Here is a 15,718-nt window from a genome sequence, read left to right as displayed (position 1 = left end):
CACAGGGAGTAGAAACACCAATGCTGCCAAGCCACGGCATGCACAGCGGGCAGCACGGAGAGCTCGACTTGTAACACACACTTGTAACACACAAAGGACACCAGAGGAGGAGGACAGTAGAGATTCACGTATCCAGCTTAGGATCCATTTTTTTCCCCCAGGAATCTCTCAAAAGTGTTAACCATTCTACTACCTTTCAAAACTCCCATGGCCTTAGCCAGCAAGCCTGGAAGGAAAAAAATAAGTTAACTACTAGTGACTGGCCTTCTGGCTATCCCTTTGCCGCCTCTTACATACATCCCCAGGGTCAAGACCGCTTATGGTACAGGCACCTTTGCAGACATGCAGGTCACGGGAGACTTCGAGCACTCAAGACTTCCACCTGCGGCAGTAGGAGAATCACAGCCACCACAGGCCACCTTCCTCTTTGACCCTTGCACTGATAACGCATCCATGCTAGTCTAGCTGAGTATATACCTGAGAAACATCAGTGATAAATATTGCCCTTTACAAAGACTGGTAGATGGGGCCAAAGTGCAGAAAGCAACAGTTTTCCCTCAGTTTTTCACGGTTAGTGTCAGTTTTTAGAGCTCCTGGTGCCACATGACAATCTGCAGTGAGGATAAATCCTGCTCAGATGAAACCCAAGTCAAATAGTTCATCCTCCCACAGAGCACATGGATGACAGCTTAACTGGTTCACAGGTTTCAAAACCCTAGTGTCCAACCAAAGTCAGAGTTCTCTAGAAAGAAATATATACAATTGCTAGGGGAGTGTCCAGGGTATTGTCTACAATAATTCCAGTTAGCTTGGTATCAATGCTTTGCCTATGGCTGTTATTTGGTTCAATGGCAGAATAAGGCGACGCTTTTAACAATTTGCAATTGAACTCTCTCACACACACTCATGTGAGCGCTCACATACATACATTCATTCATTCATTCATGCATGCGTGCACGCGCACACACATGCACGCACGCACGCACGCACGCACGCGCGCGCACACACACACACACACCAGGCACATGACCCAAAAAATACAAACAAAAGCATAGAGGGCTTTGGTGGGGGAGGCCCTAAATAAATAAACAATAAACATCTTTACAGATAAAACACTGGGATTACAGGAATATCACTGAGGTTTCTGAGAAGGCCGTGCAGAGGTTTGCATGCTGGAAGGTAACTTTTTTGAGGATTTCTCAGTAGACTGCCTGCCCCCAGGAGATGAGGGTCCTCCAGAATCTAGCTGGGAAGACTTGGATTTGCGAGCAGACAGCAGGGAATGTTTAGCAGTAGAGTCTTTGGAGACAACCAGCTCTTTGCCCACTGCATTTGCGTGTGGCTGCTGGGTAGCTGGAGGCGGGTGGCCTTTCTCAGCCTTGTCGTCCATGGCATTCTTACAGACCGACTTGAGGGAGCCCCCGCCCGCCTTCTTGGAGAGCAAGGCTGTCTTGCCAAGGTCTGTCGACCGCCGCGTCTCCTTCTGTCTCAAGGCCGATTTGAAGAAGGACAGCCCCTTGTCCTCTGACTTGCTGTCCCGCTTCAGCCCAGCCCTGGCACCGGTGCTGGGCGAGCGCAGGCTGGCCATGGAGGAACTCCTAACCTGCTTCCCGCCCCCGCGGCCCTCCCCAGCCCTGGCCTGGCCCACCCGCGGGGAGCTGGGCTTGGAGCTGGAGGAGAGGCTGGCTCTGTCGGAAGTCAGGCTTTGTCTGGAACCCTCTCTGCTCAGGCTCCTGTCTGAAGTCCTGCTCTTCCCAGGAGGGAACTGGCCCCGCGCGGTGGGGCCCGAGGCTTTCTTGGCAGATGGGGAGCAGGCAGCGTGAGTGAGTGCAGCGGCTGACTTCTGCTTCTGGGGGGAAGGAGACGACATGGAGTCCTGGGACTTGGGGGAGGATGCCTTTTTGGGTGGGGCAGGGGCAGGGGAAGAGTGCCGTCCACTGGCCCTGGAAGAAGATTCTGCCTTGTTTCGGGAGCGGGAAGGCTTTAGAGAAACTTTTACAGGAACAGGAGAGGAAGGTGATGTACTTGAAAGAGATGATTCCTGGCTTGCCAAGACCGGTCTCCCCTTCCGCAAGCTTCTGTCCGGCTCGGTGGGGCCTTTGGAACCTGGGGACCTCTTAGTTGTGCTCTCCAGTTTCTTGGTGACAGACCCTGCTTGGCTCAGGGGTTTCACCTCTTTGACAGGAGAGCTGTCTACAGAATCGCTCTGATCCACATATGCAATCTGATTATTGTTATCAAATGGATCAGAGACGGGGGGCAAGCAATCCCCTTGTGCCGAGTTTTTTCTCTGTGTATCTACAACACTGGAATTCACTTTGCGGGTGTCGGATTCATCTCTGAACACTCCTTCCATGACAGCCAGAGGGGCCCGACCCACAGTCTTGTGCTCCCGTCGACCATGACTATCACTGGGCTCCTGGTAATTGCTAGAAAGGTTCCTCAAGCTCCCAAAGCATGAGATGGAGACCTTGTCATCCACCGCCTCCCCGATCTTCTCCAAGGTGGAGGCGGAGGTGTGAATTGGAGAGTCCCCTGAGAAGCGGGATGGAGAATTAGAGCGCATCTGCAGCTTAGCGGACAGGGACCAAGACGGTCTGATGCAATTGTCATTGACGGCCAAGGGGCTGGTGACAGAAGATCTGGCCGACAGGCTCTGACGCTGAACACTTCTCACAAATGGTCGAGTTGAGAAGCCCCCTGGATCATAGCAAAGAGAATTTTGTTAAATGAAACCAACAGAATGTTCTAGCAACATCTTAAGATACTGAAGATGAAAGGAAGGAAAGTCTCATGGAAAGACAGGCACGTGGCCCTCTGAGCCAGCATGTGTCAGGTTAAGGAAAGCCATGTGACTTCGACATGTCTGAACCCAGGGTGTTCATTCTATAAAAGAGAGGACATTCTAACTCAGGGATCTGTAATTTCCCTGTACCTTCTTGCTCTGCATCAGAATAAGGCAGACTTTTCCTGTAAAAGCCCAGAGTAAATATTTGGGGCTTCACAGGTGAGATACTCAAACCGCCACTGCAGCACAAAGGCAGCCACAGCTGACACGCAACCAAATATGGCTGAGTGGCAATAAAACGCTATATACAATAAAGACAGGATCTGCATTTGGTCTGTGGCCTGTAGTTTGCCCATCCCTCTTCTACTCTGAGAATTAAGTAAAATCTTCAAAGTCCTGTGCCCAGCAAGACACCTGGCACTCCGCAGCTGCTCACTAAGTGTGACCCAGCTTCTTCATCTTACTAAGGGCCTCCAGGGTTCACAGAAGTGAAGTCCTAGCCTAAAATTTCACAAATAATGAGAGGTACAGCTAGCAGCACCACCCACAACCCCCTGTCCCTCACTCAAGGCCACACGTGGGCATGTAATTATTGACTATAGAAGAGGAACAGTGCAAAGAACTAAACAGACAACACACTTAAAATGCCAAATCCTGAGTGACTTAAAAATGCCAAAGAAAATATTCTAATTTAAATTCTGTGCACAATGAATGAGAGGCTGTGGTATTTATGAGTCACCAGGTGAGACCCTCAGAGAGAGGCTCTGTGCCATGGGCAGCTCCCGGCATCCCTGTGTGACGACAGCGATGCTTCAGAGGTCAATGATTTCACCAGCCAGCTGTTTAAAAATAGACTGGGGACAAACCATATCTAGGCTTATTGTTGAAAAGACAGTGACCCCAGGTTTAAAGACTGTGTTGAAAATAGCCTGTACCTAAACAAGCGAAAATTAATGGTCAGTTTCTCCTAAAATGTCAGGACTAGAAAGGAGCTCAGCAATCCTGTTCTAATGCAAATAAAGCAACAAGCCAGAGCAGTGGCTGGGCCCGCAGAGCCAATCTCCCCTGCTGTCACTTGCCTCCCAGTCCCCTGCTTGCTCCTCCATTTTATGTGCTCACAATCAGCCATCACCACTAGAAGCAGATTACAGCGATCGAAATGCTGGCGAAGAATGAGACTCGTTGGCAGATGAGTCACCGTGCTCATTACAGAAGCTGAGCTCACCCTCCTCTCCTTCCAGCTCTCGAGAGCTCTGGCTGCCTGGTCCTTCCCACACCACCTGGGGTCCTCGACAGAGCTAGGGGCTGCACTGCCATTACTCAAGGGGAAGGGGAAGGCAAAAACACAGCTCAATTTTATCAGGTTTTCAAAGCTTTCATAAGGCAACCTTCTTCAGAATTCCTAAAAACTACCTTTAAAGCAGAGACAACAGCTTTTGTTCTAGATGCTTCTGTACTTAAAAAAACACAACACAGATCCTCTGAGGAAGCAATGTGGTGGAAAGGTGAAAAGCTGAGAGTCAGGAAGCTTCCATGCCAGGCATGGAGACACCACTGGTGGCCCAAGGCCAATCATGACTTCACTGAGTTCCCTTACAGTTATTTTGAGGATTTTAACAAGCACTTTGGAAAAAAGTGCACAATATTATACAGAGTTAAAGTTCCAGCCTGCACACTTGCCACATTAAAGGTGGAAAAACAATGAAGTGGAAAGGGGAAGTCCCAGGTCACAGAAAAAAGCCAATGAACACCCCATTTATATAAAATATTACTTATTATGATCATCATCCACAGCTCTGCAGCCCCACTGTCTGTGACCCCTGTTACATTCACCCACAATCTTTGTGGGACTTAGTTCCTAAACATGAGGGGCTCTGTGTTATGGCCAGGAGTTACCATTTTGGAAATCCGTCACAAAATGCAAACCCACCGTCATCTTCGCTTCTCTCCCCCGTCATCTCCACGGACTCAGAGAGCGAGGCCAGGGAGGTGCGTCTCGAGGAAGCTGCAGAGGTCACGCTGGCTTGCTTGCTCCCCGGGAGCCGGCTCACCCAGTGTTCACACAAGGACGAGCTTGTAGAGCCTTCAGAAAAGAAAGCAGGCACCGAGGTCAGGCCAGAATGCTGGGCACCCTTTATGGAGAAACTGCTGCCCGAGTAGGGGCTGGTAATCACCCAGGGGCCAGCATCGATTCCTAGACCCCACATCACACCTGCTCAAATATCTACCCTGTTAAGATGAAGGAAGGAGGGCCAACTCCCACACACATTTGCAGCAATGGAATGCAAGGACAGGGAAGATTACTTCAAATGCAAAGTCCAAGTCCTAAGTGCTGGCACTCGAACAGAATATAGACATCTGCTCATAGATCTTCATTCTATAAATATATATTAAGTGCCTCCATGCCAGGCACTGTTTTAAGAACTTGCAATAACATTCCTGACACAAAGAGAAAAGAGCAGCTCGCCTGCCCGCTGTGACTGCGCAGGAGCCTCTCTCTCTCATTCTCCTTTTCCTAATAAACTCGTCTTTTAAACGTAAAAAAGAAAGAGTGAGGAGCACTGGTATTTCCCTGGCTTCGCTGTTTTGTGCAATTGTAATCATTCTCATGGTATTAAAACACACACATACAGCCACAGGCCTTAAATTGTCAAGAGGAAGCGGCGCGGTTGTCTCAAATTAACCTCAAGAGGGTCTAATTTCTGAGCGAACCTCAGACTCTGGAGAGCAGGAGGGAAGGCAGTAGAGTCCTGGAGGTTGCTGCTTCCTGTTAACCAAGTGGCTAGACAGACGGGTGTACCGGGCAGAGATTGAGTCTCAGCAGGGGATCCTCCTTTTAGCTTCCTCAAACTTCCTTACCCCTGACAACCTCTGAGACAAGCAGGGCCCAAATCTGGTCATCTATTAGCTCATTCACGTCTGCTGCAACATTCTCTTAAACTCTGCGAGAAGTGTGTGCCCCTTGCTGGGACTATGCTGGCTGCATCACATCACATTTGGGTGCTGGGGCCTGTGCTGTTTACACACAACGGGCCAGATCCCATCCAGCTAACTCCAGGCATCTAATGTCACTACAGCCTTCAGATGCTATAATATATTCATTCCTCTCATGCGCGCACGCTCGTGCTTTCTCTCTCTCTCTCTCTCTCTCTCTCTCTCTCTCTCACACGCGCGCTCTCTGCCTCTTCCAGGTGGATTTTAATGGGAAAAAGAACTAATTCTAACGCATTTGACCCTTTACAAATGGCTTTAGAGTAGACTTACTGAACCTGAAGCACAAGACAACCCAGGAGGCAGGCGTTATTATTATACTGACATCACAGAGGTAAGTATGTAGCTCGGTGGGACGGGCTCCAAGATAACCCAACCAAACTGGACAAGCCAGATCTACTCTATTTCCAAGCCCCTCACTCTCTCCATTCTCAAATGCAGCAAGCTGTGTAGCTTTCCAGCTCACCTGTCAGCTCATGCCCAGCACTGTAAGCACCGCGCTGACCGTGCCAGGCGCCTCCCCTCCATGGACTCTGTCCTGGCTCACAGCTGCTGGCAGCCTACCCACATTTCCTTGATTATAATCATTCTAGTTTCCAGATACAATGCACAAAAGTGAGAATCTGATCAAACTAAGAGTCATGAGATCTCCTGGAGGAGTTCTCTGGGTCACTAAGTACAATCATCTGCTCCTGAAAAAAACTGCCCAAGCATTGCATCAGCCTTACCTGCCACTGAGCTGTTGGCTGACCACGAGGGTATCGCCGTCCGCCTCTGGTAGAAAAGGATGTAGGCTGTCTGCGTGCAGACGTCCTCCTCTGACAGCTGCTGCACGTCGCTGTCATCGAAGCAGTACCAGAGGCCGTCCACGGAATTCTTACAGAACGCTGCCAAGAAGAGCCACCATCAGTACCAGGGCCGGCGGGGCTGGCTCCCCCCACAGACATCATTCCTTGGCTCATGTAAATAATTCAAGAACATCTGAACGCTCATGTAGTAACACAGAAAGAGGGAAAAAAATCCAAATTCCATGACACAGGCAAAATGTTCAAAGAAATTCCAAATGATGAAATTCTATTTCATCTTAGAACACACAATATATTTATTCTTTTAAACCAGTGGGTCTCAAACAGGGATCATTTGGCCCTCACCCTTAGCCCTCCTCCAAGGGACATCTGACAATGCACAGGGACTTTTTTGAGCAAGGACGCTGCTAAACATCCTATAATGTACAGGATAGCCCCCACAACAAAGAATTATTTAGCCCAAATGTTAACAGTTGAGGTTTAGAAACCCTAATTTAAGCAGGTCAAAACATTTCAGTGTTTATTAGAGGGAAAAATAGTGGTATTTATAATTGCAGCAGCTCCTAGCTGTTTAACACTTATGTGCCCAGCATCTCACTTAATCCTTTGAGATTTGTTCTGTTATTACTCCCATTTTACAGAAGTTTAAAAAGGAGAAACAGTGTGCTTAAGGTAGCACAGGGCAGGGTCCAGCTCATTTCAGGTTCCAGCTCATTTCAGGTTCACCAAGTCCCCAACTTGCACCAGCACCTCTACCCCACCCTGCTTCCCTCAAGGGTGGCACAAACAGTGCTCCAGGCATAGCAAGAACATTGAGCACATGGATGCAAGTGGCCTTCTCTCCTGTTCAAATTCTCAGCCTGAGAGAGAGAGACAGAGAGCATTTAAGTGCCAGCAGAAAAATAGAAGAACTCAGTGATCATGAAGCCACATCACCCTGCAAGGATAAATTCAAGGGGTGTGATAAGCTTGATCCAGAAAGGCACATTCTTATGACACTTTCTAAAAATACCCATTGATTAGGGTGAGAATAAATGAGTGCCAGAATCTTTAGCTGAACACTGGAACAGATGCAGAAAGGCCTCAGGGGTAGGGCACGTAAGGTCCAGGAGTAACTCCCTCCACATTTCTAAGTATGGAATCCAAAGGACAGAGAGAAACTGGGTGAAGAAGAGCTACACCAGAAAGGTCCGGAGAAGGAAGAGCAGAGTAAGCATGTATAGCCTGCAGCTGTGAACTCACTAGAACCAAAGGAAGAGAAATGAGACAAAAACAGCAAATGGAGCAGGTAAAACCACCATCTGGTCGATGGTGTTGGGGCAGGCCTGATGGATCAACCAGCCCACTGCAGAGGGCGCTGCTATTCTGGAGCGGGAGTGGGAGCAGAAGGGTCAGTGGGGCACACACACAAGAGAAGTGACAGGCCAACCTGGCACCGATTTCAGTCTGCTTCTCTTCAGGATGAGCTGTCCTCAGTCAGAGAGAAGAAGCTAAGGCCACAGAGCAGCTTGTTGATGTGTTAATATTGGATTTACAAAATAGTTTCATTTCCTTTTCTTTCTACTACCATTTTCTGAAGTGTTTTCTAGGCCAGTAGTTCTTAAACTGGCTCACAGACCAGTGTCAGTCTACAAAGCGCCAACACTGAGATGAGCATTTAAAAACGTACACAGGGCCTCCCCTGGTGGCGCAGTGGTTGAGCGCTGGGCTGCGAAGCTGCCTGCAGCCTCTGCAGCGCCGGTTCAATCCCCAGCAGCCGGCAAGGGTCCCACATGGGGTGCAGACCTCTCCTGCCACGCCGGCTGCTTCCCCTCAGCAGTGTATTTCGGTCCTTCTGCCTGTTCTGTTCCCTGCTCTGGCTCTGGTGAATTCTCTCACCCTCCTGCACTTCTGACTGTATCCAGTGCTTGTATGTATGTATGTATGTATGTATGTATGTATGTATGTATGTATAAATAAATAAATAAATCTTTTAAAAAAATAAAATAAAATAAAAATGTACACAGCATGCCTCTGAAAGCACATATGATGTTTAAGCCAATGTTACCTCAATTAAAAATAAAAATTGCAAAATATAAAGAAAAAACTTTTCATACCAATGTGCTATTGCTATGAAATTTTTATTGTATTTTTACCAAAATTTTGGTTCATGGAAGACTGGAGATTTTAAAAAATAAAGATTCTTTATCAGATAGTTTGAGAACCCCTGTTGTAGAATCCTTACCCAAGTTAGTGACACAAGCATCGTGTGATTATTGCCAGAACTGATGCAACTAGTTATCATGAACTCAAAATGTTCTCTAAACTAAGACTCTGAACATTTTTATACGCTGGAAGCACAGAAGCAAGGCCTAAGCATGGGGGGGTGGGGGTGGAAGGAGATTATGGTTACAAATGCAGAGTTATCTCCAAGCTACAACTAAGGAACAGGTTCTGTGAGGCAAGCATGGCCCCCTTTGGCTACTAATGGGGTCACCAACTCCAGGTGAAGTTACTTGTCTAAAGATCAGAGACAGGAAGATGTGTCCAATATCTAACCCAAATGCCTTTCACTAAAATGAACTGCCTACAAGATAGCATTTTTCAAAGCCTATTCTATATAAAGAGCAACAATGATAGGCTAAAATCTGGCACCATTCTAGTCTTCTCAACAAATTCTTGCTAGAAACTGTGTAATGCGCCAGTCCATATTTTCCTGAGAAACTCTTATAAACGGAAGAGGCATTCTTTACCACAGCTGCAGCTGGAGGAACACCAACTGGGGGGTGCTGGCAAAGGCATTACTACTCCAGGCAACTACTGAAATTAAATGACTGCTACGGTCCTTTGAATTCTAAGAGGTCATGAATAAATAGGCCCATGACTCAGTATCAAAGAAAGATGTTCAGTGATACCCCAAAAGCAAAAATCCAACTAGACACATACCATGTATTATACAGCGGCTTCCACAAAATACACACTATGCAAGACACAAAACATGGTACGATCAGAACCACAGTAGAAGGTAAAATATATGGAAAAATCTAATTAATATTAACTTCGAATGAACCTGGAGGATTTCTAAATTTTCTATCTCCTTTTTCTCTTTAAAAGTGCTTCCAAGGGCAAGTGGAGGCAATGCGAACTGCCCCATGGCAAGACACTCAGCACTGGGACCACGCCTCGCCCATGCACCTGCCATCTGCCAACATCTAAATATTGAAAGAACTTGAACTAAAAAGGTTTCAAGAATAAAAGATTGTTGTATCCAGCCATGGCCCCCATCCCTACCGGCAAGAGGGAAGAGCAGGTTGAGAGTAAGTGCGCCAAGCCAAGGAGATGGGAGGGGGACAGGCTTCTTCACCCTATCATTGGGGGTTCCAGAGCTAACTGCTTGGGAGGAGTCTTAGGACTTCTGAACCCCCTTCCTCCACCTTTATGGATCACTGGCACCCTGGGTCTTGTTGCAGAAACTACCAAACAGACGAAGAAAGTCCCTCAGAAGTATACGAATCAAACCTGATGAGTGTGAAGGATGCAAGAATGCAAGTCCTGGCTACCCGGACAGAACCAAATCAACACCCTCACATCCACCCTCACACAGATGCCCAAGCAAGAAACCACAAAATCCACCCTCCTGCCTCCTCACACATGCTCTTAACTCAGTAATTCTACTTCTGAGACTCAAGCTCAAAAAAATATACAAAAGGCAAATGTGCACAAAGATGTTCATCAGTACTAAGTTCAAAGTTAAAAATCAGAGACAATATGTGTGTTCAAAAACAGGGGGCGATTATATGAAACTATGGGATTCTGCTAAAAGAATATTCTGAGATCATTAAAAATCATATTAGTAAAAACTGAGCATCTGCATCAAGATACTCATGAAGTGTGAGGATGAGGGCAGAAAGGCGCGCACACACCCTGCCCGCCGCACACCATGACTCTGATCCTGATGCTTTCACCCGCCTGGCTCCCCCCTCAGCCCGCAGGCCCGGAGGTGCGGTCGGCAGGTTACTAGCCCCTGTGGCTTCTGCCCCTGCAGCACGCCCTGACCACGCTCTCCTCCAGCCCCGCCCACCTCACACCTCTACCACAGAAGGTCTTGGGGCTGCTCTTTCGATTTCATTTGCATCTACACCCCTCCCACCCTTTCCCACACTTACACACGATCGCACCCTTGAAGACTGAGGGTGAGCCCTACCCATTCCGACGCGCCTCTCCTGGGATACAGCCCAGTGCAGCCTGGACAGGAGGTGCCCTGTGACTGCCCATCCACGAACAGGACATACCAGTACAGTCCCCTCCACAGACTGAAGTGATGATCAAGACTTACAGAAAGACACTGGAAGGAAAATGTTACCTACAGACAATGGGACATTCTTCAGTCTTAGAAAGGAAAGAGAGTCTGACACATGATACAACACGGGTGACTCTTAAAGACATGGTGCTAAGCGACATGAGCCAGTCACAAAAGGCCAAACAGCATGTGATCCCACTTATACAAGGTACCTAGAGTCGTGAAACTCACAGAGAAAGACCTCGGCTGTCAGGGGTAGGTATTTAATGGCTGGGAACATGAGGAATGGTGGATGGCGGTGACCTGCACACGACCAAGTGAGTGCGCTCAATGCTGCTGAACCCGACACTTCAAAATGGTGAATTCTGTTTCGTGTGTTTTACCACATTCTTTTTAAGTGTTACCAGCAGTCACTTTTGAATGAGAGAGCCACCTTGAGTGATAAAGCCCCCAAATTTCATATGATGAGCATAGTTGCTTTTACAAATGAAAAAAGTAAACTTAACCTTAAAAAGAAAATTCTTCCAAGTCGCTGTAATGACACTGTGAAAGTGGCTCAATGTCACTCCATCCAAGGGCAAAGCTAGACCCTGAAAGGGGCAGGGGTGATGGCACATGGTGAGGTCGGACGACCCCACTGCACACACCACGCCCACGGGGCAGACCGCCACACGATGACCTGGCTCAGGAAAAGGAGGAAGCACTTCGTTTATCTGCTCTTGGACACAGACCCAGAGGATGGAAACTGCGCCCACAGTTGGCACGCCGCCTACTGGAAGAGAAAGTGAGGCCCTAAAGGACAAAGCCCTGACACAAACAAAGCCCATCTGAGGGAACTGTCAGCACAGACACCCGGCCTCTCGCACTGCAGACCTGTGTAGTGCCCCCCTTGCATGGTGCCATGGTGATTGCACACAGCATACAGGTCATAGACGTAGTCCTCAGGGTCCCTCCCGAGTCCATAGGGCCGTCTCCACGGAGACCAATGGGATGGCAAGCTCCAGCTGCTCTGGCTTCTCTTAACCACATGAGGGGTCATGTCCAGGCCAGTCAAGGGAAACTTGACCATGTTCTGAAGTTTCATGCGCCTGTCTCCTTCCTGTGCAAGAAGAAAAACAAGTGCTGATGATATTTTCACGCAAGCAGATGGCAGATCAGTTTAACGCGGAATGTGCACCTTATCAGCCGAAGCGGTCTGGTCTGGCCTAGCTGATGCTTCCAAGATACACACAGGATAGCTGTAACTATCTGGAGGAACAGGTTTTAATGTTACTAAAAATGGAACCAGTGGTAATCTCGTAGAAGGGGTAGGTAAGTAATAAAGCCTCTCCGAGTCTTCATTTCCTTATCTGACAAAGAAACAGTCTTGAAAAAAAATGACCATTTGGGGTGGTTCGGCCTGATTCTGTGCAGAGGCTTGGAAAGGCAGGGAGCGCACAGGGCGGCACCCACAATGCCCGTCCTCCCCAGCTCCTCCGGCACAGCATCAAACGTGAATACTGACTTAGCTCAATATATGCATTTCATTGACAATCTCCAGTAATCTACAGTGTCCAAGTTAAGTCCATAGGACAATCCTCTGAAATCCAACCACCAGCTCAACAGATATTTACCATTTCCTGTGTCTATAGGAGCTTTAAAAACTAATTGCATTAGCGTAACAGCTATCTTTATGGCTCTATTAAAGGAAGAAAAACTTTCCTAAGAGGAAGACAGAACAGGTCCTGGATGGTCAGGAGGTGAGGCTCGAGAACCTGGACCCTGTTCGGCAGTTGGGATGGTGGGTGGGTGGGGGATGCACCTCAGGCAGGAGGCGATGAGTTGTAAAGTGCATAAAGACACAGGAAGCACAGCACAGGCTACGAAATCGATTAGGAGACACTGCAACTGCAAAGAGCTGGAAAACGACAGCATCTGAAGAGGCAGGTGACAGCAAGAATGGGACAGGGGACACACACAGGAGGCAATGAAGAGGCACAGCCAAGCAGCAGAGGCGACGGCCTAGTGAGAAGGGCAAGAAAGAAGAGTCAAAGATGACCCCACAGTTTTGAGGATGGGGTGCTGGAAGGGCGAACATAGCTTCAACAGAAACAGAAAGCAAAGGAAGCTAGTATGTGTGTGCGTGGAAGGAACAGAGAGCACGAAGGCTCAGATCCTCACCACTACCCACCAGAGATGCCAACGGAAGTATGCAGCCTCCTCTTTGCTACCACAGGAGCTGGACCCAAGCTGTGTGTGCAAGCCCCAGCCCTAGGGACCATGTGGGTGTCACCCTTGACACCTCCGCTGCACCAGGAAGTCCTGAATGTCTCCCAACTCTGCTCAGAGCTTTCCACCTCCACTCTGCCTCAATTCATCAGCACCCCTCCCCGCCCCCCGTGATAGTGATGGCCTCCTTCTCATCCCCCCATCTTCATTCTTGTATCCTCTAATTCTCCACATAGTGCCCAGAATAGTCTGCAAAACATGAATATGGTCACGTTGCTCCTCTTGCTTCAAACCTTTCACCCCACTCTGCCTATAAGGGTCTGCTCGGCTGATCAGCCCCTGCTGATGAAAACACCTCTTCACCTCAAGTCTCACCTTCCCCCTCACCCTCAGTAGTTCCTGCTAAATGGGCCAGCTTTCAGGCTCCCTCATGCACCACAACCCCTCTGGCCAGCAGGCTCTGCTCGCGCTGCTCCCCTGCCACTACAGGCCTCCTTCAAGGCTGCAGACTCAACTCCAGACCACAATAAAGCAACAATAGCAATAAAGCAAGTCACATAAACTTTTTGGTTTCCCAGTACATATAAATGTTTACACTACACTGTAGGCTCTGAAGTACATAACAGCATTATGTCTAAAATAACACTGTACATAGTTTCACTTAAAAATACTTTATTGCAAAAAAACATGACAGAGATACAAAGTGAGAACATGCTGCAGGGAAAATTAGCACTGGTGCAGGGCTACCACCCATCGTCAATTCGTTTAAAAAAAAAAAAAAAAAAAAGGCCAACAACAAACAGGGGTGCAGTACCAGGGGGAGGTAGAATAAAGTGAGGCATAATGTCTGCATGCAGCCCTCCCCCATCCCACCCCACCTAGCAAACACCTCCTCCCAGGCACAAACCTTCAAGCCAGGTCGTACAGAACTATCTTTTCCCTCCCACTCACCACTGACAACAGGGTTGCCCAGGACAACCGTTACCTCAGGTAATAGAGGGTCTTTTTGGAAAAACTGCCTCAAAAAACAACACAACCCAAAGCAGATTTTCTTTGTATACATTTATGACTGATCTCCCCAAATTTACAACAGCTCCTGGGGAGCAGGACACCACCTGTCATTGCTTTCAGTAGAAACAGAATTGCACTGGCCCCAGAAAGGAGCCAAAAGTAAACTTGCCAAAACTTCAGTCCGACACTAAAAAATCTAAAGCAAATCCCAAGAATAAAGTTAAACACCTGCAGTAGGAACTGAAACGTTTAGGATTCACGGGTCACAGGAGGCTCAAAATTTGTTTTGGGAAAAGACACACATGACAGGAAACATGGGTCAGATGTTTGTCTGCGACACACGCAGGTCGGGGGTCACACGGGGACAGCACAGACCCCACGCAGCAGCGCCATGAGGACCTGGTCACCCCACGTTCCCTCACCTGTCGAAACCGCTTTAGGTGTATGATGAGCACGTCGGGCAGCGTCCAGAGGCTCAGCGTGATGCTCCCCTGCTGCAGCTGCTTGCAGTGCGGGCAGCGCCAGGCGTCATCCGGGGCGAGCTGAAAGGGAGCAGGTGTTAAGCACCACTTGAGGTAGGCTCACGGCAGACAGGGGGCTCGTTTCCTGCCAGGACACTGCCGAGAATCTCTCCAGAAACTACACTGACAGAAGTTCATGGCAAAACATGGTCAATTAGCACCCAAACGCTGGCTGAGTAGGCTCTCCTCAAAAAGGAACAACTGAGTAGGTAAATACTGCAGAGAGGATGTTCAATGTCATGGAGAAGCACCTCAAGTTCAGCATGGGCCCAGACTCCCCTCAGCACCTTCCCATCACTGCAGTTGTCTCTCTCCTTCCCTACATCCGGCCTCTGCAAATACACTACCACCCACCAGAGGCAGAACAATGGGGGGTGGTCATCACAGACCTGCAAGCCCTTCCCCTCCTCCTCTCACTCCTCATCCACCCAAGGTAGTTCTCTCTCTGCCATTCTCAAACCTGTCTCCTCTCCTCCCTAGCAACTCAACCCAATCCAAAGTCCTCACGCTTTAAGTCTTCCAACTGTTCATTCTCCCCAAGGTCCTAAACTACTCCAAATAAATCCTCCCCGCTGAAACTCCACCTGCAGCCTCAAATCCATGTTTGCCACCTTGCAGGCAAGCGTTTCAGGATGGTGGAGACATTAGAAGATAGAGATGCTGGTAGGACATATTTGAAGAGAGATTTTTAACATCTACTCTAGATTTCAGAAGATGTATTAAATGTGGGACAATCAAGCCACAGGAATGGATGGCACTGCCCACCAAGATAGGAGAGATAGCAGCCAAGGACAGACTCTCGGAGAATGCCTACCCTTTTAAGGGAAACATATAAGTTGAGACCCCACCACAGCCTGAGGATTCCTAGAAAAACAGGCACAAGAGAACTGTCCCCTTTTTACACAAACCAAGTTGAGAGCATGGCAAGAACAAGGTGGCTACGGGAACCACATTCGAAGGAGAGGTCAAATGCAGACTGAGTGAGAGCCACTGTATTCAGCACTCGAGGGGCCCGAGAACATCAGGGAGCAGTGTCAGAGATGCAAATCAGACAGAAAGTGAGAGGTTTGGGAGGAGGGATGAGCACTGACACTAGTCATGTGAATCTCGGCAG

General features: G+C 48.5%; 1 protein-coding gene across 2 annotated transcripts in view; it reads right to left on the bottom strand.

Moving 5' to 3' along the window:
- Positions 1-1,132: 1,132 nt before the first annotated feature.
- The window catches only part of USP31 (ubiquitin specific peptidase 31), a gene marked incomplete at both ends in the record, with an annotated part of 68,128 nt that continues 53,542 nt past the window's right edge, over positions 1,133-15,718 (bottom strand). The window contains 5 exons of one of the 2 annotated variants that reach the window (XM_084249623.1): positions 1,133-2,700; positions 4,719-4,871; positions 6,508-6,666; positions 11,738-11,963; positions 14,506-14,625. In XM_084249623.1, the coding sequence (XP_084105749.1) occupies positions 1,133-2,700; positions 4,719-4,871; positions 6,508-6,666; positions 11,738-11,963; positions 14,506-14,625 (2,226 nt within the window). The remainder of the gene's footprint in view (positions 2,701-4,718; positions 4,872-6,507; positions 6,667-11,737; positions 11,964-14,505; positions 14,626-15,718) is intronic. The other variant, XM_084249624.1, reaches the window with a different exon arrangement.

Source organism: Talpa europaea, assembly GCF_964194135.1.
Source record: "Talpa europaea genome assembly, chromosome: 12".
NCBI classification, from domain to species: domain Eukaryota; kingdom Metazoa; phylum Chordata; class Mammalia; order Eulipotyphla; family Talpidae; genus Talpa; species Talpa europaea.
Note: the sequence above shows the minus strand (reverse complement) of the source record. Positions and strands in the feature narration are given on the sequence as shown.